The following is a 27,015-nucleotide window of genomic DNA, read 5'->3' on the forward strand; positions in this document are numbered from 1 at the left end:
AGAGCAAGACTCCATTTCAGACAAAACAAAGCAGAACTAAAAATACAAATATAAAAATAAAACACTATTTGCTTCTAGAGTAATGAACTGAAAATCAAATGGATATGTAGTTGTCCTTGGAATTTTGGATGACTTTTTCTCTAACTTCTGTGTTCTCTAAGGTTTCTTTAATGAAACTTAAAAAAAAAAAAAAAGCTATGACTCTGTGTATGTTTATGTGTCTGTGTGTGGATGTATCTTTAAAGCAATTTTTAAAAACTGGACTACCTTAGATTTAAGTGACTTCTGGAACATTATTATGTGGAAAGCGCAAATCTCATTTTTGATTGGATAAATTACTTCTGTCAATATTATAACCCTACAACATTCATGTTGTTTGGTGTTATTTAATGGTTGTTTGTTTTGTTTTGTCTTAATTTAAATTTGTTATTTATCTCAGTATTCTCTAGTAGCTATGTTCTTTGTAGAATATCTGATATGATTGTAGCCAAGAAGATTGATGCTTCATAAACAGTTCAAATGTGGTTGTTGTGATAAATCTTAATCTTTGCAATATAATGTATTTTAATTTCAAAGATACAAAATTTGTTGAACGGATCAGAAAAAAGCATCTTTCCAGATTACTGTTCATCAGTCTTCTAGATAACCCTCTATAAACCACAGTTTTATATTTTGATATTTGCTTTTGTAAAAGACAGACTTTAGTCTGAATTTCTTAATCAGGCAGGGATGTGATGAAGAATCAAGTGTGTGAAGCTTTTTAGATAATTTTATGATTGTGTTCTGAGAATGGCCTCAAATAATATGTAAACGAATAAAAATCAACAAACTGGGAAAATACTCATAGCAAATATTATAGGCAAACAGGGAATATTATCATATAATCAATACAAAGTTATTTAAGACAAAAAGGGAGCAAAAATTATGTAGAAATTCTCAAGAGGAAATATAGTTAGTAAATAGTATTCAGCTTCATAACTTAAAAAATCAGATTAGACTATCAATAAAAACATATTTCTTATAGAAGTATATATAATATTCAAAAACAGTGGTAATATCCAGTGTTATCTGTGGTTCAATTATACCCATAGATTATTGGAAAAAGCATATAAAGTAGTATAGCCATTTTGAAAAGTAGTTTGATAATTTGTATCAAGAAGCTAAAGTGTTACTTTGATCCAATAATTGTCTTTGATTCTCTCCCAAGAAAATAATTCTGGATATTGAAAATCTTTATAAAGATGTTTAAAGTAGTCATTTGTGATAACAAATATTCCATCTTAAACTGAAGGTTAAGTAAATTTTGGTCATTAGTTTGATAAATATCGGGAGCTGTCAAAAATTGATATTTTTATAAGGACTGTTTTAGGGTAGGTAAATGTATGTAACATTAAGTTAATAAAGGAGACATTGTAAATGAGTATAACTACAAATAATAAGAGCAAAAGAATTCATGGGTAAAATTTTAAAAGAATGGATTTAAAAAGAATATAGTGGACATTTACTTTTAAGCTCAATCAAGGTTTTAAGTATTTTAGAAACATCTGAAGGTTGCTTCTGAGACATATATTTGTATGGTGCTCTTTATAAAGTTGGTGTGTAGGAGGGAGCCACTTTTGTTGGTGACTGTAGCCAGCTGCCCAGACCCTGTACATCAGTTTTTCCTTTCTCTGCACTTTCTCACATAAATACCAGGAGGAGGATATATGCTATTGTTCTGTTACTTGAGAATTTGGAGATTCATAAATTTCTGAGATACTGCTGTGCAAATTCCAATGCTCCACTGGCCAGTAGTTGCCTCTGTGTTATAGGGTTATATAATTTCCCCTCTTTCTAACATTTCTCTGACTTCTAAAATATCTTTAATGAACATGGTCTTATCTTAAAAGCTTTTTTCCAGTTACCAGTTAATAATCTTTGCATTAAACTCTTCTCCCTGAGGTAATATGTTCTGCTTTTCCTATAATGTCCCATCTGCTGTTAATCCCATCCAGACATTATACATTTTAACTGACTTGTCTTACTTTATTATCCATGTCTATTTGACATGGCCAGTCTATTTTGATGGGGGAACATATCAAAACACTTACAGTAAATGTTGTGAAGTCCTTGTCTAAAAGTGTTATACTCTGTGCCATTGGTTCATACTTAGCATTTAATGGGAAAATACACAAATGCAAAAACACATTTTTAACATATATAAGTTATAATACTGCCCATTAAATTTAAGAATTAGTGTATTAAAGTAACATAGTGTCTGCTACTTAATTTTTCCAAATGTTGTTAGTGTTTCTGTGTATCCCAAATAATATATCATTTAGCCTTATATTTCTCAGTATGAATTACTTGTTGCTGTGTGTGTTTTCTAAAACTTGTTCTTGTTCCTTAACATCGTGCTACTGAGATTCATTGTTATTGATATTTATACCATATGTATATACCTGTCATTTGTTTCCTTTTACTCCTCTATAGTAGTACTTGGGATGAATATATTACACATTTTTTTTTCCTTTGTTGATGGTTATTTGGGTTTTCAGCTTTGTTTTTAAAAGTGCTACTATGAACATTCTTGTACATATCTTCTGATACACGTATATAAAAACATCTCTGTAGTAGGTGCCTAGGAATTGAATATTTTGGTCATGGGGGATACATATATGAAACCTTATCGGATAGTCCCATATTGTTTTCCAAACTAGTTTTTACTAACTTACAATGTTGCTATTTATATATACATACGTGTGTGTATATATACATGCACATATATACATTTGTGCACATGTACATATATCCCTATGTGTGTGTGTTACTGTTGCAATGAACACTGTAATAAATGCCTTCCTGCTCAAATATATTCACCTTTTTCTTCTTTTTAAAAATTATTATTTATTCCCAGAAGCAGAATCATTGATTCAGAGGATGTGATTTTTTTTTTTTTTTCTAGTAGGCTAGCCACCTTATTTTAATTTTTGGTATTATTTTTCTTAACTTCTATTTACTTTTTAAAATTTAGTTTTATTTATTATGAAAGTTATACATGTGTAATATACTCAAATAGCTACAAGGTTTCTTAAAAATGGCAATGCTCCGCCCTCTTCCTGGCCTCATTTACTCTTTCTCAGAGGCAAACTTTTCAGTCTTTTTCAGCTAATTATTTTAGTATTTGCCTCCATATCTGTAAATAATCTGCTTATATTTATACTTTTTAATTTTTAACTTCTTTGACTCCCCATTATGGAGCGTGAAGATTTACCCTCCTCATTTCTTTCAACTTCCAGCACCAACCCCATTTCATAACGTGCTTTTCTCATTCATCTGGTTTCTTCTAAATAAATAATTTAGTGCTAACATTGTTGTGAAACATAAGTGCATAGCTGAATTCTTTAGCAAACTATAGTTGTACTTCTTTTTGTTTTCTTTTAAACAAAGCAGGAGGCTAGTAAAAGAAGGGACAGTGGGCTAGGCGCGGTGGCTCACGCCTGTAATGCCAGCACTTTGGGAGGCCGAGGCGGGTGGATCATGAGGTCAGGAGATCAAGACCATGCTGGCCAAAATGGTGAAACCCCATCTCTAGTAAAATACAAAAAATTAGCCAGGCATGGTGGTGCACACTTGAAGTCCCAGCTACCTGGGAGGCTGAGGCAGGGGAATCACTTTGAACCCAGGGAGCAGAGGTTGCAGTTTGCTGAGATTGTGCCACTGTATTCCAGCCTGGCAACAGAGCAAGACTGAGTCTCAAGAAAAAAAAAAAAAAAAGAAAAAAAAGAAGAAAAAGAGGGGACAGTCAGGATTTTGGAATCAATAAAGACATTTTCTATTGCAAAATAGGAGAACATGTTAGTCAGTGTGAAGCCAGAGGTTCATGAATGGAAGGACAACTATAATAAACTAGAATATACCAGAATGTTTATTCTGGTAGCCATGTGTACTATTGACTAGAATATTGAAAGCCTAGTGAAATGACTGATGTGCTTGAACTCCCTTTTATCTAATCTAGTAGATTAAATATTTCTCATGTTAAGTACACCAAGAGATAATTAATATCATTTCTTTTCCACTAAAAGCAGTAGTCTCATAGTTTTCTCCTAAGGAGATGATAAATACATTAAATTCAAATAGATAATTTCATTTCCTGCTTCATTGTTGTGGTATATGAAGGGATCCAACAGGTATTTGTATTAAGTGGCTAGGAAGTTAATTTTGGCTGTGCACTCCACATTTATTAAGGTTTAATTGTCATGATGTGAGTAATGCTGCCATATTTCAAAGTTTGGCATTATATATATTTTTTAAAATTTACATATTTTTAGAAGTTAAACTAGTTATTTAATACTTTCATTGTTCTAACCTGGGCAAATTTTATGAAGAGTTATATCTGTTACGATTTTTACATCTTTACCCTTTACTGAGCAAATTGGAAGAATATTGGAAGAATACTCACTCTTTGAATATAAGCTCTTTTCTTTCAAGGCTCTTCAGATTGGCCTGGGATTATCTACTGAAAAGACTGTGTCAGAAAGACCAGGATTTAAATTCTGCTTTACCAGTTACTAGCCAAGTGAATTTGTTCAGATTACTTAAATTCTTCGGGTTTTAGTATCTTCATCTAGGTATGATGATATTTCTAGCAAGATTGTTTAGAAAATTACAAATAACAGGCATTAAAGTAATATATACCTTGTATCTAGCTTAATGTATTATACATGCTACATCTTTAAAAATGCTAGTCATTGTTATTAGAATCATCATCATCATTTTGTTCTTGGCTCCAGTCTTTAGATGTGCTTAACAAAGAGCAGACGTATAAAAACTTGTACCACTGATAGTGATTGTATGCATCAGATAAATGGGAAGGGAAAATTTAGTATCATAATCCCTCTGTTCTTCTGTGGTGAGGGGCAGATGCTGGGGGTTGTTACTACATTTCTTTTCTTTTTTTTTTCCTCTGTTGCTACATGTCTCTTACTGAAAAGTAGGTTTGTGGAATAATTAGTAACTAAAATAATATAGACCTTTCTCCCTCCGAGCTGTTAGAGCCCTTTGCACTGCAAATCTAGCATGTTGTTTGGTTACTTTTTAAGGTGAGTAATTGTAAATGTGGTTTGGATAACTGGGGAGGTGGGAGCTGGTGGTGGTTTTACAATGTGATGAAGGCCTCTTTTTTGCTTTTAAAAATACTGGGGCCCAGCTACTCAAGAGGTCAAGATGGGAGGATCACTTGAGGCCGGGAGTTTGAGACCAGCCTGAACAACATAGAGAGACCCTGTCTCTTAAAAAAAAAAAAAAAAAGAAAATAGTTGGGTGTGATGCCAGGTACTGGTAGTATCAGCTACTTGGGAGGCTAAGGTGGGAGGACTGCTAGAGCCCAGGAGCTTTGAGACTATAGTGAAATATAATCACATGTGTGACAGTCCACTACACTCCAGCCTGGGCAGTGTATTGAGACTCCTCCATCTCTTAAAAACAACAGCAGCAGCAGCAAAAAAAACTGTAGTTGCATCTTGAGAATTTTCTGAAAATATGAGAATATTTATTTACTTTAAAATACTAAATTTGACACTTTTAAATGTGATCTCTTGACATTTCCTTAAACTTGTAATAATCATCGTTTCTATTCTTGTCTTACCAAATCTGTCTTATTTGGAGCATTTAACTCCAGCATAAATTACTTATTAAATAGAAAATATTTGGGAAACTGTATTTTTTAAAATATGGATTTTGAAAGGCAATCCTGTTTAATAGCCTTTTTTTTTTTTTGAGAAGTTATACGTCTTTTAATACCTTGATATTTATTCAGTATTGAAATATTTGAATGTGTGTGTTTTTGTTTTAAACAGATTATCTTTCTCAAGGAATAGATCTTTCTGGAATAGAAGTGATAGAAAATGACCTACTTTTTATTGCAAGAGCCCGACTTGAAGTGGAAAATCAAGCTAAGCGCCTACTAGAGCAGGGTTTGGAGACTCAGGTAATAAAAATAAGACTTTTTTAATGTGAAAAAATGTCTCATAATACAGATGAACATTTGACTTTGAGTTCAAATAAGTAATATATGTCTTCATTTTATCACTGAGAAAGTATGTCTACAATTTAAATCAGAGAATAGGTCATAGTTAAGGGAAATTTTAATATATGTTCAGTATATTTAATTTAAAAATAGACCTAATGTTTCTAATGTATAATGTATATAACATGAAATGTATTTTTTATGATGTGCATATATAGATAGATAGCTGACCATGCATGCTTTGTCTAAAGCGTGGTTCCTCATTTAAGCCTTTCAACAACCCAGTAAGATTGGTATTATTGTTAATTTTATTTCACAGTTGAAGAAACAGAACTTAAATAAGTTGTTGAAAATCACATAGCTAGTAAATTAGTTTGGATTCAAATTTTAATCACTCTAGTCCCAGAACTTTTCAATCTTAATCATTATGCCATAATTTTAAAATTTTTTGACTTGACATTTCTCCTAGGGTATCATTTTCCTGATGCTTAATTTTCTGAATTAGAAGAAATTCAAAGGTATTGATGTATTAGATTCAACAACTTAGAATTAGATCTTAAATCTACCCTTGTATTATACCCAGGTATTTTCTCCATTCGTATTGGGCTCCAAAATAATTATTAATACTTAGAGTTTTTTCATATCCTCTAAACCAGGAATTTCATTTTGTGCATTTATATTAGGCAGAAATAATGTTATTAATGTGCTGTTCTTTAAGTAGCCTCTAAATCAGGAAGGTACTTGACTTCTGATTCCTAAATAGTTGTAATTTTTAAAATATAACTGAATCAGGCAGTTATTCTTTTAAAATTGAATATTATATGCAAAATGAAAAGTGGACAAATCATAAACTTTCATATAGAATGAATACCACAGTGTGAACATACCCGTGAAATCAAAACCCAAGTCAGAAATGGGACATTACCAGTACTCCTAGAGTTTCTTTGCCCTCTCTCGCAATTTTTACTCTCTTCTGTCTTCCCCAAAAATAATTATTATTCTAACTTCTAACATTAGAGATTACTTTTAGTTGTTTGGTCAATTATGTTTTAACTCTAGGTCTCCGTATAAGGATGGAACTCTTACACTGTTTAAAAAAAAAATAGAGTATTTCTCTACATTAAATAAGAGAAGATGCCTTTTTTAGATCCTCAAAAGAGAAGGAAAAGATAACTCTATTAATCAAACATTTTGCCCTGAATTTCAAAACAAGAAAGGGCAGTTGCCTTCCTAAAGAAGTGGCGTCTGGGTTTGACTTTGTAGCCCTCCATCCTATAAGAATTATGCCTTTTTTTGGGATTTTATACAGGGGATTTATTTTCTATAACATATTGTCCTCTTCCTCATATGGTTGCTTTTATCTCCTAATCCTTTTGTGTCTGCCATCTCTAGGACTTCAGCAGTACTGTTTTCTCTCCATTCTAAATCTCATCGTCGTGGATGTTACCAATACCTATGGAGGTGGTTATTCTTACATGTTGGGCTCACAGTAGTTTGACATCTACTAGCCCAAACTTGAGTCTAGTGCCCTTCCCTTCCATCCTATTTCAGTATCTTTCCCTCCTTATTAATGTTGAATATTGTCATTAGCATTTGGTCTAAGTCTCCAGTGTCTCTTCCTTTGACTGTAGATTCCTATTTTTTCTGCCCTCCCACTCCCTTGTTCCTGTTATAAGTCATAATTCTTTTATTAACCTAAAACTTCAGTCTCTTGGCCGGGCACAGTGGCTCACATCTGTAATCCCAGCACTTTGGGAGGCCGAGGCAGGCAGATCACCTAAGGTTGGGAGTTCGAGACCAGCCTAACCAACATGGAGAAGCCCCATCTCTACTAAAAATACAAAATTAGCCAGGCGTTGTGGTGCACTCCTGTAATCCCAGCTACTCGGGAGGCTGAGGCAGGAGAATTGCTTAAATCTGGAAGCCGGAGGTTGTGGTGAGCCGAGATCTTGCCATTGCCTTCCAGCCTGCGCAACAAGAGCAAAACTCCATCTCAAAAACAAAACAAAACAAAACAAAACCATCAGTCTGTTAAGTCATCTATAGCATAAATGCCTTTACTACTCGATGGTTTTCTACTCTGTCAACCTCATATCTGTCCCCTTCTCTGGCTCTACTTATTTTTTTGTATTAAATTGATCAAAGATGAGTCTCTTCAACTATTCACCTAACTAATGATTCTCAAACTTCACCATGCGTCGAATTGATGGGAGGACTGGTTAAACACAGACAGCTGAGCCCAACACCCAGAATTTCTGATTCAGTAGATCTGGTACCAAGAACCATTGCTCTTGATGATACCCTCAAATTCTCTCACCTTTGCCTTTCTACTACTCCTGCACAGCAAAATGCCATCTGTGGACCATGCAACGTTTATCCCTATTTTACTTCTATGCCTAGGCTTGTCATTGCTCTTAAAAAACAAAAACAAAACAAAACAAAACACAGACAACTGTAAGATTGATGTAACCAAAATTTACGATTCTGAGATGCAGCTGGGTTTCAATTACTTTTTTTTTTAAAGTTATTACATCTTTATTGTTTTAATTTTTTATTATACTTTAAGTTCTAGGGTACATGCGTACAACGTGCAGGTTTGTTACATATGTATATATGTGCCATGTTGGTGTGCTGCGCCCATTAACTGGTCATTTACATTAGGTATATCTCCTAATGCTACCCCATCGCCCCTCCCCCCACCCCACGACAGGCCCCAGTGTGTGATGTTCCCCTTCCTGTGTCCAAGTGTTCTCATTGTTCAGTTCCCACCTATGAGTGAGAATATGTGGTGTTTTTTTTTTCTGTTCTTGTGATAGTTTGCTGAGAATGATGGTTTCCAGCTGCATCCATGGTATGTTCATCCATGTCTTGTGCCAGTTTTCAAAGGGAATTTTTCCAGTTTTTGCCCATTCAGTATGATATTAGCTGTGGGTTTGTCATAAATAGGTCTTACTATTTTGAGATACGTTCCATCAATACCGAATTTATTGAGAGTTTTTAGCATGAAGGGCTGTGGAATTTTGTCAAAGGCCTTTTCTGCATCTATTGAGATGATCATGTGGTGTTTGTCTTTGGTTCTGTTTATATGCTGGATTACATTTATTGATTTGCATATGTTGAACCAGCATTGCATGTGAGGGATGAAGCCCACTTGATCATGGTGAATAAGCTTTTTGATGTGCTGCTGGATTCAGTTTGCCAGTATTTTATTGAGGATTTTTGCATCAATGTTCATCAGGGATATTGGTCTAAAATTCTGTTTTTTTGGTTGTATCTCTTCCAGGCTTGGTATCAGGATGAAGCTGGCCTCATAAATTGAGTTAGGGAGGATTCCCTCTTTTTCTATTGATTGGAATAGTTTCAGAAGGAATGGTACTAGCTCCTCCTTGTACCTCTGGTGGAATTTAGCTGTGAATCCCTGGTCCTGGACTCTTTTTGGTTGGTAGACTATTAATTATTGCCTCAATTTCAGAGCCTGTTATTGGTCTGTTCAGGGATTCAAATTCTTCCTGATTTAGTCTTAGGAGAGTGTATATGTCCAGGAATTTATCCATTTCTTCTAGGTTTTCTAGTTTATTTGAGTAGAGTTGTTTATAGTATTCTCTGATGGTAGTTTGTATTTCTGTGGGATCGGTGATGATAACCCCTTTATCGTTTTTTATTGCGTCTATTTGATTCTTCTCTCTTTTCTTCTTTATTAGTCTTGCTAGCAGCCTTTCAATTTTGTTGATCTTTTCAAAAAACCAACTCCTGGATTCATTGATTTTCTTGAAGGGTTTTTTTGTGTCTCTATCTCCTTCAGTTCCGCTCTGATCTTAGTTATTTGTTTCCTTCTGCTAGCTTTTGAATATGTTTCCTGTTGCTTCTCTAGTTCTTTTAATTGTGATGTTAGGGTGTCAATTTTAGATCTTTCCTGCTTTCTCCTGTGGGCATTTAGTGCTATAAATTTCCCTCTACACACTGCTTTAAATGTGTCCCAGAGATTCTGGTATGTTGTATCTTTGTTCTCATTGGTTTCAAAGAACACCTTTATTTCTGCCTTCATTTTGTTATGTACCCAGTAGTCATTCAGGAGCAGGTTGTTCAAGTTCCATGTAGTTGAGCAGTTTTGATTGAGTTTCGTAATCCTGAGTTCTAGTTTGATTGCACTGTGGTCTGAGAGACAGTTTGTTATAATTTCCGTTCTTTTACATTTGCTGAGGAGTGCTTTACTTCCATCTATGTGGTCAATTTTGGAATAAGTGCGATGTGTTGCTGAGAAGAATATATATTCTGTTGATTTGGGGTGGAGAGTTCTGTAGATGTCTATTAGGTCTGCTTGGTGCAGAACTGAGTTTAATTTCTGGATATCCTTGTTAACTTTCTGTCTCATTGATCTGTCTAATGTTGACAGTGGGGTGTTGAAGTCTCCCATTATTATTGTATGGGAGTCTAAGTCTCTTTGTAAGTCTCTAAGGACTTGCTTTATGAATCTGGGTGCTCCTGTATTGGGTGCATATATATTTAGGATAGTTAGCTCTTCTTGTTGAATTGATCCCTTTACCATTATGTAATGGCCTTCTTTGTCTCTTTTGATCTTTGATGGTTTAAAGTCTGTTTTTTCAGAGACTAGGATTGGAACCCCTTCCTTTTTTTATTTTCCATTTGCTTGGTAGATCTTCCTCCATCCCTTTATTTTGAGCCTATGTGTGTCTCTGCTCATGAGATGGGTCTCCTGAATACAGCAGCACACTGATGGGTCTTGACTCTTTATCCAATTTGCCAGTCTGTGTCTTTTAATTGGAGCATTTAGCCCATTTACATTTAAGGTTAATATTGTTATGTGTAAATGTGATCCTGTCATTATGATTTTAGCTGGTTATTTTGCTTGTTAGTTGATGCAGTTTCTTCCTACTATCAATGGTCTTTACATTTTGGCCTGTTTTTGCAAGTGGCTGGTACCGGTTGTTCCTTTCCATGTTTAGTGCTTCCTTTGGAGCTCTTGTTGGGCAGGTCTGGTGGTGACAAAATCTCTCAGCATTTGCTTGTTTGTAAAGGATTTTATTTCTTCTTCACTTATGAAACTTAGTTTGACTTGATATGAAATTCTGAGTTGAAAATTCTTTTCTTTAAGAATGTTGAATAATGGTCCCCACTGTCTTCTGGCTTGTAGAGTTTCTGCCGAGAGATCCACTGCTAGTCTGATGGGCCTCCGTTTGTGAGTAACCCGACCTTTCTCTCTGGCTGCCCCAACATTTTTCCTTCATTTCAACTTTGGCGAATCTGACAATTATGTGTCTTGGAGTTGCTTTTCTTGAGGAGTATCTTTGTGGTGTTGTCTGTATTTCCTGAATTTGAATGTTGGCCTGCCTTGCTAGGTTGGGGAAGTTCTCCTGGATAATATCCTGAAGAGTGTTTTCCAACTTCGTTCCATTCTCCCTGTCGCTTTCAAGTACACCAATCAGACGTAGATTTGGTCTTTTCACATAGTCCTGTATTTCTTGGAGGCTTTGTTCATTTCTTTTTTCTCTTTTTTCTCTAAACTTCTCTTCTCACTTCATTTCATTCATTTGATCTTCAATCACTGATACCCTTTCTTCCAGTTGATCAAATCAGTTACTAAAGCTTGTGCATTTGTCATGTAGTTCTTGTGCCATGGTTTTCAGCACTATCAGGTCATTTAAGGACTTCTCTACGTTGGTTATTCTAGTTAGTCATGCATCTAATCTTTTTTCAAGGTTTTTAGCTTCTTTGCGATGGGTTCAAACTTCTTCCTTTAGCTTGGAGAAGTTTGATCATCTGATGCCTTCTTCTCGTAATTCATCGAAGTCATTCTCCGTCCAGCTTTGTTCCATTGCTGACGAGGAACTGCGTTCCTTTGGAGGGGGAGAGGCACTCTGATTTTTAGAATTTTCAGCTTTTCTGCTCTGTTTTTTCCCCATCTTTGTGGTTTTATCTACCTTTGGTCTTTGATGATGGTGACGTACAGATGGAGTTTTGGTGTGGATGTCCTTTCTGTTTGTTAAGTTTCCTTCTAACAGGACCCTCAACTGCAGGTCTGTTGGAGTTTGCTCAAGGTCCACTCTAGACCCTGTTTGCCTGGGTATCAGCAGCAGAGGCTGCAGAAGAGTGAATATTGCAGAACAGTAAATATTGCTGCCTGATCATTCCTTTGGAAGCTTGGTCTCAGGGGCATTCCCAGCTGTGTGAAGTGTCAGTCTGCCCCTACTTGGGGGTGCCTCCCACTTAGGCCACTTGGGGGTCAGGAACCCACTTGAGGAAGCAGTGTGTCTGTTCTCAGATCTCAAACTGCATGCTGGGAGAACCACTAGTCTCTTCAAAGCTGTCAGACAGGGATGTTTACATCTGCAGAGGTTTCTGCTGCTTTTTGTTTAGCTATGCCCTGTCCCTAGAGGTGGAGTCTACAGAGGCAGGCAGGCCTCCTTGAGCTGTGGTGGGCTCCACCCAGTTCGAGCTTCCTGGCTGCTTTGTTTACCTACTCAAGCCTCAGCAATGGCGGGCACCCCTCCTCCAGCCTCACTGCCACCTTACAGTTAGATCTCAGACTGCTGTGCTAGCAATGAGGGAGGCCCCGTGGGTGTGGGACACTCTGAGCCAGTCTCGGGATATAATCTTCTGGTGTGCTGTTTGCTAAGACCTTTGGAAAAGTGCAGTATTACGGTGGGAGTGACCCGATTTTCCAGGTGCTGTGTGTCAGGATTTCCCTTGGCTAGGAAAGGGAATTCCCTTACTCCTTGCACTTCCCAGGTGAGGTGATGCCTCGCCCTGCTTCTCCTCTTACTCAGTGGACTGCACCCACTGTCCTGCACCCACTTTCCGACATGCCCCATTGAGATGAACCCGGTACCTTAGTTGGAAATGCAGAAGTCACCCGTCTTCTGTGTCGCTCGCACTGGGAGCTGTAGCTTGGAGCTGTTCCTATTCGGCCATCTTGGAACCACCCCCCTGTACCTGGCCTCAATTACTTTTTTATTATGTCCAATTCCCTTTTCCATTTCACAGATGGTTGTTTCAAATTTTTTTTATTCACTGTAAACCTCCAGTGTCTTCTCTCTCATTGTCATGAGATGATCTTGTCATACTCCTTACAAAGAAAATCAAGATCACAAGGCATGCATGGTTTTGACTTCATGCCTAGTTCATTCTAAAGGATACAACTCCATCAGATCTCTAACCTTCCTATTTAAGGCAAATTCCACACCATCCTTTCTGCCCTGCTTCTTTACTTTGCTCCTTAGCTTGTCTGAATCTTCAACCTTTTCCTTTTTTTTTTTAGCAGTAAACAAAGATACTAAAATTTCTCCCACTTAAAAGGAAAAAGGATTCTTCAAGTTTAACTGTTTACTTAGTTATATCTTATTATGTAACTATTTCCTAGTCTGTTTACTTCATAGTCAAACTGTTTGGAAGAATAAGCTGCTCTTACTGTCTCCTTTTCTTGACTTCTCATGTAGTCCCCAGTCTACACTATTGTGGCTTCTAACACACTTTCAGTAGATTTATTGAAGTCTATACCCCAGTAGATTACTGGGGTGACCTCCCAGTTTCCCAAAGGACTTTTTTTTTTGTTTCTCAAGTTTTGACATTGGTAGCCATTTCAACTTCTTGACAGCCTTTCTTCTCTTAGTTTCCTTATCTCAATCTCTCCTGTTTTCTTTTTCTTTTTTTTTTTTGTTTTCCTTCTCTTGACATTGCTTTTTAGTTTCTTCATAGTTGTAATAATTTCTGCTTACTTCCTTAATCTTTGTATTCTCTCTATCTTTGTGACCACTTTTTATTCTAAGTGTTTTTCCTTGATGATCTCGTACATTCCCATTTGCTGATAACTTTAGAATCTCACTCTGCATCCAAGATCTCTTTCGTAAACACCAAATCTTTATAGCTGCCTGCCCTGCCTGCAGGATGGTTGTATTGGTTAAAATTTGCTTATAGAAAACAGAATTTACTTTAGCAAGTTTTAGTAGATAGGGATTTATTATAGGATATGGTTGGGAGGGCTCAAGAAGAAGATCTGAACTTCTCAGAACTACTGAACTGTGCAGAATTGGACAAGTTGGGCAGATATTGCTTCCTCCATGTCAGGAAACTGCCTACTGGTGTTTTATATAACCTTCATTGCATCTGATAGCTTCAGAGCCATATTTCCTCTGACAGGATCTAGATCAGCAAAATGGATGTCCTCTGTTCTGCCTTTTGGTACTCGTAATGCTAGGGACTATACACCAGGCCCCATTAGAGCCAATAGGAGAAATCCAAACACCTCTATGACCAAGCTTGGCAGGGAAAACAACAGAAGTAGGAAGAGTACAGCCTCTGCCATCTAAATGTCAAACAAGTTCTTATAGTTGACAGAATATTAGTCATATCTGGACCCTTTTACAGCAAACACATACTAAAAGGAAGCTGGAATGTATATTGAGCAAGTTCATTCTTAGTATCATCCACATTATTCCATGAGACCCTCCTAATGACTCTGTAACTCAGAATATTAAAAAACAGAGTTCTCAAATATATCTTCTCCTGTGTTTGTTAGCTGCTGTGGAGCACCACTATTCAACTGGGAAACTTGGAAATCAGCTCATCTAAGGACGAGCAAACTTTTCGTGAAGAGACAGATAGTAAATTAGTTTAGATTTTGTAGGCCCTTTAGTTTCAGTTTTAACTACTGAACTCTGCTGTTGTAGCAGGAAAACAGCCGGAGACAATATGTAAATAAATGAGCTTGGTTGTATTTCATTAACACTTTATTAGCAAAAACAAGCATGAACCAGATTTGTCCCATGAGCATAGTTTGTTGACTCCTGTTCTAATCTGATTGTTTCTGTATTCTTGTTTCATACCCTTAGCTTTCTCATCCTGATTACTATATTAGTCTTCTATTAGTGTCTGATTTCCATTTAATATTCATACTGCTTCTACAGTGATCTTAATGTTAGATATATCTAGTCGTGTCCATTTAGTACTTAAAATTCTTTGTTCTTTGTAAATCTCAAACTGTAACCCCATTTGCTTCTTGCCATCTTGCTACATCCCCAAGTGACACTTATGGCTGTCCCTTGTTTCCCTGAATATAACAGGTTTGTTCAGCCTCTGTGGCTTGCATTTAATGTTAAATATTCTTTGAACACAGTTACTGGTTGAATTTACGTGGCTATTTGTTTTGTATTCATTCTTTACCCAACTTTTTCCTCCTTAACTTCCCCAAATATCCTTTCCTGATTCTCGTGGGTGGTTTTAGAACCTCTATTTAGGGTTATAATACACCTTTGAAAAAAAGAAGAAGATGCTTAATAATGTTACTTATTATATTTGAGCATTTTATTTATCACACTGTATTATATATATGTTTTGATGTACTCACTGGATTGACATTCATTAAGACCTAGTACTGTATCTTTTATCTCTGTTTTCCCATTCTTTGTATTGCTCAATAAGTATTTATTAAGTATTAAATAATTGGGTGAAACACTGTATGATGGTCTTAATGTTTCTTTTTCTTTTTCTTTTTTTTGAGACTTAGTTTTGCACTTGTTGCCCGGGTTGGAGTACAGCGGTGCGATCTCAGCTCACTGCAACCTCCGACTCCCGGGTTCAGGTGATTCTCCCGCCTTAGCCCCCCGAGTAGCTGGGATTACAGGCACGTGCCACCACACCCAGCTAATTTTTGTATATTTAGTAGAGACAGGGTTTCACCATGTTGGCCAGACTGGTCTCAAACTCCTGACCTCAGATAATCCACCCGCCTGTGCCTCCCAAAGTGCTGGGATTACAGGCATGAGCCATCGCGTGCCCGGCCCTAATGTTTCTTTTGAAGGATGATTGCTCAAATTATCAAATTCTTTGATAATTACTTCTCAAAGAAATATTTAAGGAATTCCAAGTCAACCTTGAATAAATATGAATATTTCTACAGAAAATTGATATTAGCGTAGTTTGTTTAGTTGTGAGAAAGATGGCAATTTATATTTCAGGGAGTGCAATGTCACAAGCCTTTTGTATTAATCTAATGGGAAACCTTATGTATATATACTACTTAAAATTTTGTATCTATGAAATGTTTTTGATATACACATTTTTTATATATCTTTATGCAGTTCTTAAAATTTTACTATATTTTAGAGTCATGGGACTCAAACCAAGTAATTCTAGAAAGGAAACAGTACCAACATTTTTAAAACCAAAATATTATCTTCAGTAGGGATGGATAAATTTAACATGTCAAAACGGAATGGTTACTGTTAAAGGCTTTTTGTTTTTTAATTGAATTGTCTTATATTTAAAATAAGAAAGTATTTTTTAGCATTGTAGTTTCTAAGTAAATATATATTAGATGTTTTATTGTCTTGTGCACTTTTTTACCAGTTGTCAAGTTTGACTTTTCTTTGGTTTTTAAATTCATATTAAAAATTAAGAGACTGACAGACTTTTAGGAAGTCTTCCTTAAGTATTGATAGTTTTGTTATCTGTTCAGACTATATAAATTTATTCAAAAGATTTATCAAAGTAGATGACTGTTGTTATTTAACCAGTGGCCTATTTCTAATGAATCGGATTAAAAAGACAAAAGTATAAAAGTAATGTGTGTCTGCATGGGTAGAGGTAGAATGATCTGCATAGATCTTAGAAAAATAGGAGTTAGGGAACTATAATTTTGTTGTATGTCTCAGCATGCTTCATAGGAGGATAGATTCTGCTCAGTGGAGGGGGAGTATTTTCTCCTTGTAAGGCCATATGGATCATATTATCATAGTTTATTGACATTATCCTTTAATGTTATCCAATTCATTTGTCTTATTTAGATGTATAAAGTAACCTTCTGAGTATAATTTGGCTCCTCTGTTAGTCCATTTGGACTGCTGTCACAAAACACCATAAACTGGGTGGCTTATAAACAACAGAAATTTATTTTTCACAGTTCTGGAGGCTGGGGAAGTCTGAAGGCTGGAGGTGCCAGCAGATTGGGTATCTACTGAGGGCCAACGATCTGATTCACAAATGATGCCCTCTCGATGTGTCCTTATGTGGTAGAAGGAGCAAAGGCGCTCTCAAGCCTCTTTTATAAGGGCACGAATCCCATTCATGGGTGCCCTGCCTTCATGACATAATCACCTCCCAAAGGCCACACCTTCTAATACTATCACCTTGGCAGTTAGGATTTCAACATATGAATTGAGGAGGAAAGACACAAACATTCAGACTATTGCAGCTTGCTGTACAATTTTCCTAAAGGGAGAAAATGTATTATCTGCCAATATTAACATTCTGGTTCAGTACATGAAATTTACTGTATTTCTTATGTATAAATTGATATTTGTGTTTGTAACATCTTTGTGAGCTTAGTTGTTTGTGTCTGTCTTCCTCAGACCTGGGTTTCTCACAGAGTTAGGTTTCGGGTTTTGTGGAGCTGAGAGGATTAAACTCTTAATAATCATGTCACTGAGATAAGGCTTCTTGGGAAGCAGGCTGTAAGAGCCTGTGTTTTGGAGCTGGTGCCTTTTCTTCTCAGACAGCAACAAGACAGAGGTGTCATCCAGCTGTGTCAGCAGGCAGTTTAGGAATTAAGAATGAAACGAACCATTGTTCAGTCTCTGTTCTTTGTCAGGCTCTGTGTTAGTCACTTTACATTTGTTATCTCAATTGCAATAACAGATCTGTGAAGAAGATATAATTATCCACTTTCTGTATGGTTAAGGAAACAAAGAGATGGAAAGGTTAGGAAATTAACTGAAGATTACATAGCTGGCAAGTAATAGAATCATGATCTGGAGCTCCTGCTTCCCCACTTCTTTAGTAAGACCAAGCAGTTTGTTCTAATTTTATTAAATAATTATATTGAAAATTATTTGACAATTTGTGAAGCAATTTGTATTGTATTTGTATTTTTAGGAAGTCTCCATTTGATGACTAATCTAAACTGGTCCTTCAGTGTTCCTCAGAATTTTTGTTTTCTGGCCAACTGTTTTTTTTTTCATCTTCTGAAATTATTCTTCTACACTCTCTTTACTTTCCATCAACCATCTTCTCTTGCCATACCCCCATTTTACTGTGAGCAGATGTCCTTAATTCCTGCTTCACTGAGAGTCCTCTCACACCACCTCTGCTCTAGATCCTATTTTCTATTTTCTTAGAACTTTATCTTGTTGACATTTCCATCCCTCATTTCCCTTATACTGTTTCCTCATCAGCATTTAAACATGCACATTTTATGCTACTCTCCATGTGTATCTCTGCTTTTCAGTCTGATAAGCTTTCTATTAGTCGTTCACATCCCATTTTCCTTTCTTCTTTAGGGCCTTGGTACTCCTTTTATGCCTGGAATACGCTTCACACTCCCTGTTAGAACAGATGCTGCAGCTTATATGTATTTTATCCTCAAATTATATTCTTGCATGTATCAGAGATTATTAAAATAGTTAAATGTACAATGTTTCTTATAAATATGGACTAAAAGAATTACAGTATTTTAACTTTGAAGTACTATTGCATTCATGAATGATTACACACTTAGTTTATAGGCTCTTAGCCTGAATAGATGTACAGTAAACAAGGAACTTTTGAAAAGTTACATCATATTATCAGTAACATTTAATAATTTCTGATATTAATTTGATTCCTCAAAAGTGTTGATGATCCTCTCTTACTGAGAATGTAGTTGATGCCCATCATTTTCAATATCAGTTCATTGTAAAACTTAATATAGCATGAGTCTTTAGTGCTATCTTTACCAGTTGTGAAATTGTAGTATTTAATAACACTAAAAATTCTCCATCTTCATTGTCTTCAGTGATTTTTACATTTTTGGTTATTGACTGATAATTCAATGAGATCTTTTGTTAAAAACTAAATTATTACTTTCTGTTGAATCATGTTAAAGAAATTGATGATGTTTCTATTACTTCATTGAATTCTGCCCTTACTAAAATCATAAAAATAGTAATAATAATAATAATAATAATAATAATAATAGAGTCACCTAACTGTAATTTGCAGATAAGTTGTCACTTCATTTTTATGGCTGCTGTGTTCTGAATGCATCCTCCTCAAATTCTCCTTATGTTGAAATCCTAACCCCCAAGATTATGTTATTTGGATGTTGGCCTTTGGGAGGTAAACAGGTCATGAAGGAGGGACCCTCATGATTGGGATTAGTGCCATTATAAAAGACTTTGCATTTTCTATGTACCTTCCCCTCTCCTTCTACCCCTCATTTTACTCAGAGCCTGAGAGAGCTGCTTATCCTTTTGCCATGTGAGATTACATTAAAAAGGTGTCCTTGTCAGGGAAGGGAACATCACACACTGGGGCCTGTCGGGGTTGTAGGGCTAAGGGAGGGATACCATTAGGAGAAATACGTAATGCAGATGACGGGTTGATGGGTGCAGCAAACCACCATGGCACATGTATACCTATGTAACAAACCTGCACATTCTACACATGTATCCCAGAACTTAAAGTATAATTTAAAAAAAAAAAGGTGTCTGTGTGTGAACTAGGAAGATGAGCCCTTATCAGATACCCAAACTGCTGACACCTTGAACTTGGATTTCCCAGTCTCCAGAACTGCAAGAAATAAATTTCTCTTGTTTATAAGCCCAGTCTATGGTATTTTATTATAGCAGCCAGAACAGACTAATATAATAGCTATTCCTTTGTTATCTGAAACAACTATTTGTTTGAAGAAAGTTAGTGCAATTTCTTTTTTTAGCATTCCTTTCCAAACCAAAATTGTTTTAGTAAATGCGGATAACCTTTTTCATCACTACTGTTTTTTCCAGTTAATTGCCTAAGTGTTTTGTATTTACTTGTATGTTTTAAATAGCTTTGTAGTATTATAAAATACTATCATATTGCAAAATGTCTGTTTTCAGATTTATAAACTAAATGACTGTTTAGATATGGAGGAGCTATTGTTTCTTTCTACACGAAAAATACATAAATAAACTTCTGACCTTACAAAAGCCTTATTATTTCTGGATGGGAAAGATTTATAGTGATATCACTATCACTTCCACTGGAAAAATTTGGAAGGACTCGTGACTTAGAGCACATCTTCTGGGGATGCACAGAATATGATCATGTTAGAAAAAACATTTTTCACCTCTATAAGCAGTCTGTCACAGCATGCGACTGGATGTACCATCCACCTGCAGCTCTTCCTGATTCCCATTTCTCTCTTTTCTACTCACCACAGAGTCTTTCACTGACAGAAGTCACACAAAGAAAGGGAGAGGACCTTATTTATTTATTTATTTTTTCAGGATTACAACAGACTCCATTACCTCAGGCTTTAACTAGCTTTCAAAAATAGGTGGTAGAAATTGTGATCTGGATCAGTTCCTGCATCACCATAGATACCAGTCCCCCACAGTAAAATGATGACATTTTAATTAGGAAGATGACTTTACGTTGTGAATTAGAAGCTTTCCCAGTAAACAAATATGAGATTTTCTGGGGGTTCAAGGTGGAGCAAGATAATGTTTTTACTTATCTTTAGAGGTCATCAGGAAAGAAGATTTCTGTGTTCACTTCTTTTGGAGCTTAGTACCTGTCTATAATCCCGACCCTGTGGTAGTTGTTGCTAGTGATAGTAACTAAGTATTCATGAACTTGCCTTTTCCCTAAGGCAGAAGACCTTCTTGGTCAAGCCTAGGGTTCTGGTGCTTATCAACTGTTAGCCAAAAGTACCATGACAACCTTAGAGGAGCTAGCTCTAGAGAACCTAGACCTAGACCTAGACCTAGACCTAGCTTCTCTAAAAAAATAATGTAGAATTGAAGTTCAGTAGATAAATATCTATATAGTATACAGTAAGAAATTATGATATTATGATCTCTTTTCACTTTTGCAGTTAAAAATTCTGAATTATTTCTGGTATAGCAAGGATACCAGTTAAAATGCATTGTGTTCAGTAGGCTCTATGGAAGTTATGCATTATCGTAAGCTTCAAAAAGGTCCTCGTAAAGTTGAACACACTGATTCCTTTTGTAGTTAACGAGAGTAGTTCTACAGGCAGCAAGCACTTCTTTTGGGATGTTTTCCTTCCCTTATGACGCAACAAACACCATTTGCCTAGCTTTAAAAGGTACAGCTTTTATATATTGAGCTGTTAGGAGTTTTTCTGACTTGTCTCATGGATTATATAACAGATCTCATCATTTGGGCCTGTGTAAACTCCTTTGTATATTTGGTCCCTGTATTGTTTTTACCACTAACTAGAATTTCAGTAATTTTTCTCCTCTTGTTCAAAACTTGTTCCTTGGCACACAGTAAACAACTTGAAAGAATGAATGTAGTAAGAGCTCTCATATTTCCTTTATGACCTTCAAATGGTAATTTGCTGTTGTTTCCCCAAATATTTGTCTGTTTGTTCCCATCACTGTAGCTTTCATTAGATTTAATGGAGAGTACATTGGTATTCAATTAGATAAACTTTATGACATGTATAAATAATAAATTTAAAAGTTACGCTTCGACAATTTCTCTTTAAAGATAACGTTATATATTGTTATTAATAATAGTTATATAATATGTACGTCATAGTGTTTTATAATTTAAAAGGGTATTTTAAAACTAATCATTTAATTTTTTTTCTCTAAAGCTTAATGTTAGTTGTGTAACATGTCCTTTTTATTTTATCCTTAAATTTGAATGGAAATTAATTTGAATTCTTACATAACACCCAAAATCATGGGTTGGTAAACTACAGCCCGTGGCCTGTTTTTTATATTCCCCCAGTGCTAAGAATTATTTTCATATTTTAAAATGGTTGGGAAAAAACAAAAAACAAACAACATATATAGTGTGCAGAGCCTAGACTATTTACATATTGCACTTTAAAGAAAAAATATGCTGATCCCTGCTTTTATTAATTGATTTTCTTGGCAGATACTTTCAACTTTTCTTTTCTCCTACTCTTCTCTCTGCCTACCCTTTCTTTTTTACAAGGTATCAATTACCATATGGTATTTCTGTATGCTTTTGTTTTACACCAAATGTAAAGTATTACTTTTATTCTAGTTTCTATCTTATGCAGTCATGTCATTTTCATATTCTTTGACAAATTCTCTTGTTATGAACAATCCACATAACTTTGGCTGCTTTATTATTTTATTGCCATCTTGCAGTGTGGACTTACATCTAATTAACTGCTTTTAGACTTAGGGTATTTTGGTGTTATTACTTCCCATAGTTTTCCAGTTCACTGAATGCATTTCATTTCAGTTATCCATGTGAATGATTTTTCAATAACGGACTAAATTTTTATTGTATTTCATATAGAATTCTGTCACTGCTGTTTGATTAAAATTTGGTGTTCGCTCTAGTCTATATGTAATTGCTTTCTGCTTCTCAAAAATTTCTCTAAACTGTGTTTGTACTTGTATAAATCTATATGATTTTACTTAAACTATCTTGTGGTGGAGTGTTATTATAGTAGTAAATAGTAGAATTTTATTTTGTAATTGAGAAAAATTACAGGCAGCCACTTTTTGTCATTATAGATTAATTTGCATTTCCATGGTTTTACATAATTGAAGTTACACAGTATGCTCTTTCTCGTATCTGGCTTCATACATTCAACATAATCATTTTGAGATTCATACATGTTATGTGCATTGATAATTTGTTCCTCTTTTATTATGTCATTACTTATGGAAGTATCTTTATCCATTCACCTATTGATGAGCATTTAGGTTATTTCTACTTTAGGACTATTGTAAATAAAGCTGCATGAACACTCAAGTACAAGTCTTAGTGTCAGCGTATATTTTCATTTCTATTAGGTTAATACCTGAGGCAAAAAAAAAGGTTAGATTTTTGCAAAGACTATTATGTTTACCTTTTAAAGAGAATACCATTTTTCCAAAGTGGTTCTATTAGTTTATATTTCCACATCAGTTGTTTAGGGTTCTGGTTCCTCCAGATTGTTGCCAACATTTGATGTTGGCAGTCTTTTTAATTTTAGCCATTTTAGTGGGTATGTAGGAAGTTCTCATTGTGCTTCTCATGTGCATTTTCTTAATAACTACTGATGTGACAAACTTTTTAACCACTTAATAGTGAAGGTGTTTGTTCAATTTTTAAAGGCTTTGTTGTCTTCTCATTATTGAGTTTAAGAATTTTTATTACATTCTGGATGTAAGCCTTTTATCAAATTTTGTACTGTAAATTGTATTAGTTGGCTTTCACACTGCTATAAAGACATACCCACGACTGGGTAATTTGTAAAGAAAAGAGGTTTAATTGACTCACATTTCCACAAAACTGGGAAGGCCTCAGGAAATGTATAATCATGGCAGAAGGGGATGAGGCATATCTTACATGGTGGCAGGCAAGAGAGAAGAGTGTGTGTGGAGCTAAGGGGAAAGAGCCCATTATAAAACCATCAAGTCTTGTGAGAACTCACTCACTATCCTGAGAACAGCAAGTGGGAAAACCATCCCCATGATCCAGTCACCTCCCACCAGGTTCCTCCCTCTACACATGGGGATTATGAGGATTACAATTCAAGATGAGATTTGGGTAGGGACACTGCCAAACCATATCATAAATATTTTCTTCTATGTCTTTCCTTTTTTCCTGTTATCATGCACTTTTTGTGTATAGTTTGATGAGTTTTAGTACACTTATTTATTTATTTTAATTTTTAAAATTTTTTCAGACAGAGTCTCGCTCTGTCACCCAGGTTGGAGTGCAGTGGCACGATCTTGGCTCACTGCAATCTCCATCTCCTGGAATCAAGCAATTTTCCTGCCTCAGACTTCCAAGTAGCTGGGGTACAGGCATATGCCACCACAACTAGCTAATTTTTATATTTTTAGTAGAGACGTGGTTTTACTATGTTGGCCAGGCTGGTCTTGAGCTCCTGACCTCAGGTAATCTGCCTGCCTCAGCCTCCCTAAGTGCTGGGATTACAGGTGTGAGCCACCTTGCCCAGCCAAGTTGTAGTAAATTTATACAACTGTGCAACCATCTCATAACCAGTTTTGGAATATTGCCATCATCATACAAAAGTTCCTTCATGCTTGTTTGTAGTCAGTTCCTCCTCCTAGCCCCAAACCCAGGCAATTACTAATCTTGATAGATTATAATTTCTGTCTTCATAGTTTTTTTTCTAAAAATTTTATATAAATACAGTCAAATGACAGATAATCTTGTATATCTAGCTTCTTCACTTAGCACAGTGTTTTATTTAGAATGATTCATTTTGTTGTATGCAGTGTTCCCCAACCTTTTTGACACCAGGGACTGGTTTCATGGAAGACAATTTTTTCACACATGTGGGAGCAGAGGTGGTGGTTTTAGGATGAACTGTTCCGCCTTAGATCATCAGCATTAGATTCTCATAAGGAGCACACAACGTATGTCCCTAGCGTGCGCAGTTAACAATAGGGTTCGCACTCCTATGAGAATCGAATGCTGCTGCTGATCTGACAGGAGGCAGAGATGAGGTGATAATGCTCGCTCCCCTGCCGCTCACCTCCTGCTGTGTGGCCCAGTTCCTAACAGGCCAGGGACCCATACCGGTCAGCAGCCCAGGGGCATTGGGAACTCCTGGTTGTATGTATAAGTAGTCCATTCTTTTTCATTGATGAGTAATATTCAGTTCTATGGATATATACATTTTGCTTGTGTCTTGATACGTTGGTAGACTGCTTTTGTCTATTATGAATAATGCTGTCTTTTCCTCCCTTGATATTGTCTTTTTGAAAAGCAAATTTTTTTTAGTTTTGATAAAGTCTAGTTTTTCCATGTTTTCTTTTGTGTATTATGAAAGAAATTTTTGCCTACCCTAAGGTTACAAGGTTTTTGTCTTATGTTTTCTTTTAGAGGTTTTACTATTTTACATTTTATTTAATTTTTATGTACAGTGGAAAATTAATTTTTTCCATAGAGGAATTTAGTTTCTTGAGCACCTTTTGTTGAAAACTTTTTTTCTTTTATTTAATGGATACCTTTACATTTTAATTTTCTGTCAATCTTTCCCCTAATGGTTTTAATATCTATTAATCATTTCTGCCTAAATCTTTTTCTTAAATTACTTTTTTAGTCAGGGATTATGAAAGGATGATTTACTATTTTTGTTATTCCTTGTGTTTACTAGCTCTGATTATTTTGTAAAGAACTTTAACTCATCAACTATGCATATTTGGTTACCCTGAATTGCAGTTTCTTTTGAAAATTATATATAAATATTTAGAAATTTAACTGTCATTACCACTTTATAGAGTAATGAGTTGATACAGTAGTCACCACCAAAGGTAGCAGATGAGATGTGATTTTATTCTTTTGTTTTTCATCCGTTAAAAATTATTATTATGGGCCCATTTTTTTTTTTTAATATAATGTCTTTCAGTCAGTTTGGTGCTGGATGAGGCTGCATGAACTATTAACAGCAAGCTAGATTAATAGTGGCTTAAACCAACAAATTTGACTGGGTGTAGGTGGTGCTAACATTGTTTCAACTATTCAACAAGGATTCAGGCCTTTATTTTTCCATTCCATCATCCTTAGTGTGCTTTTGCTTGTCCCATCATGGTCACAAGATAGCTGTCATGCTGCTAGCCATTGTGTCTGTGTTCAAGGTACAGAGGTGGGGCAGAGCCAGTTGTGAGTCAAAAGGTGGTGTTATAATATCCTTCCCCAAATTGCGTAAGCCAACATGTCCTTATGTCTCACTGGCCAGATTTGAGTCACTTGCTCAGCCTAGCTGTCAAGAAGATTGTGAAAGCAAGTATCTGGCAAAGAGGAACAGAATTGTCAACATTGGCTCAGGCTACTCTTATCAGCCATTGCCTGAGAAAATTAGGTTTTTATCAAGAAAAAAGAAGGAAGAAAGGAGTTTTGGGCAATAGCTAATACATAATGCTTGCCGTAAATATCTTTGGTAAAGCACAGAATGACTTTACATTTTATTATATTTAAAAATAAGCCTTGTGTTTATGGCTTGCCACACTAATTTGTCATGATTACTTCCATTTTCCTATAAAATTCATTTTATTGTTGAATAAACATTTTCAATAGTTTCCTTTTAATATTAATTACTATTATCTAATATGACTTGGAATATGTTATTCTGTGTATTGACATCATTTAAAAACTTTTAATGCCAAACTGTGACTTGTTAGAATGTCTTCTTCAGATATTTTGTTAAAAATTGAGAAATTAAAATAGCCCTTCTTCTCCACATTGATCATTTCCATACTGTCTTCCTCATTTTTTTAGGCACTCGGTATATCACTTTCTGTAGAACTTTCCTCTTCTAATCCATTTTCATCTTCATTCTTTCTACCTCTTCTTTGTCTTTTTTCTCTCATTTCCCACCCCCGCCCCACCTCTCACCCCTCCGGCCTTTCTGTATAGATCCTCTTTCTTTTTCTGCCTCTCTTCAAAATAAAGGCTGGAATAAAGTTTCTGGTATATGAGATCATATTGTACTATTAAATTTCCTTTTTAGTATCTTAATTTTATTTGCATTATGTACTGTTGACTGTTGATTGTTAACAGGTTCAGAAATAATTATATTAGGTTAGCTGAGAAGTACACATCAAGCATTAATGGGTTGCATGTTACTGAATCAGCAAAGCTACTGCTAAGCTCTGAATCACAACCAAGGTAGCTAATATAATTCTTGCTTTTAAATTATGGTATTTAATATGATTCTCTTTTCCTTTAATTCTTATAATCTCCCATGGAGCTCCATTAAGTTTTTAGTGTTCTAGACATGTGTTATATCCAGAAAAAGTGTTAATGTGTGTGTAACATAATAGAGCATATGCATACAGATATTATAAGCTGCCTTAAATATTTTGTCCTCTTATATAGTTGTCACATGTATAGTGTTGTGGATTTAAGTGTTCTTCATAAATATTAGGCTTTTATAATTTCTCAGTGATTGTGCATGATTAAGGTACTGTTCTTTTTATTGTCTTAAATTTACCTGAAAATCAGCCTAATTTTATTAAATACATATTCTACCCAGGGGAAGTGGTTTAAAGAATTATCTGCTT

General features: G+C 35.5%; 1 protein-coding gene across 2 annotated transcripts in view; it reads left to right on the forward strand.

Annotated features, from left to right (window-relative positions):
• The window catches only part of COG5 (component of oligomeric golgi complex 5), a 362,534-nt gene that overhangs the window by 143,633 nt on the left and 191,886 nt on the right, over positions 1–27,015 (forward strand). For both annotated transcript variants that reach the window (XM_011986381.1, XM_011986382.1), the window contains exon 7: positions 5,838–5,968. In XM_011986381.1, the coding sequence (XP_011841771.1) occupies positions 5,838–5,968 (131 nt within the window). The remainder of the gene's footprint in view (positions 1–5,837; positions 5,969–27,015) is intronic.

The sequence above is a fragment of the Mandrillus leucophaeus genome, unplaced genomic scaffold (genome assembly GCF_000951045.1).
Source record: "Mandrillus leucophaeus isolate KB7577 unplaced genomic scaffold, Mleu.le_1.0 Scaffold298, whole genome shotgun sequence".
In the NCBI taxonomy this organism is placed as follows: domain Eukaryota; kingdom Metazoa; phylum Chordata; class Mammalia; order Primates; family Cercopithecidae; genus Mandrillus; species Mandrillus leucophaeus.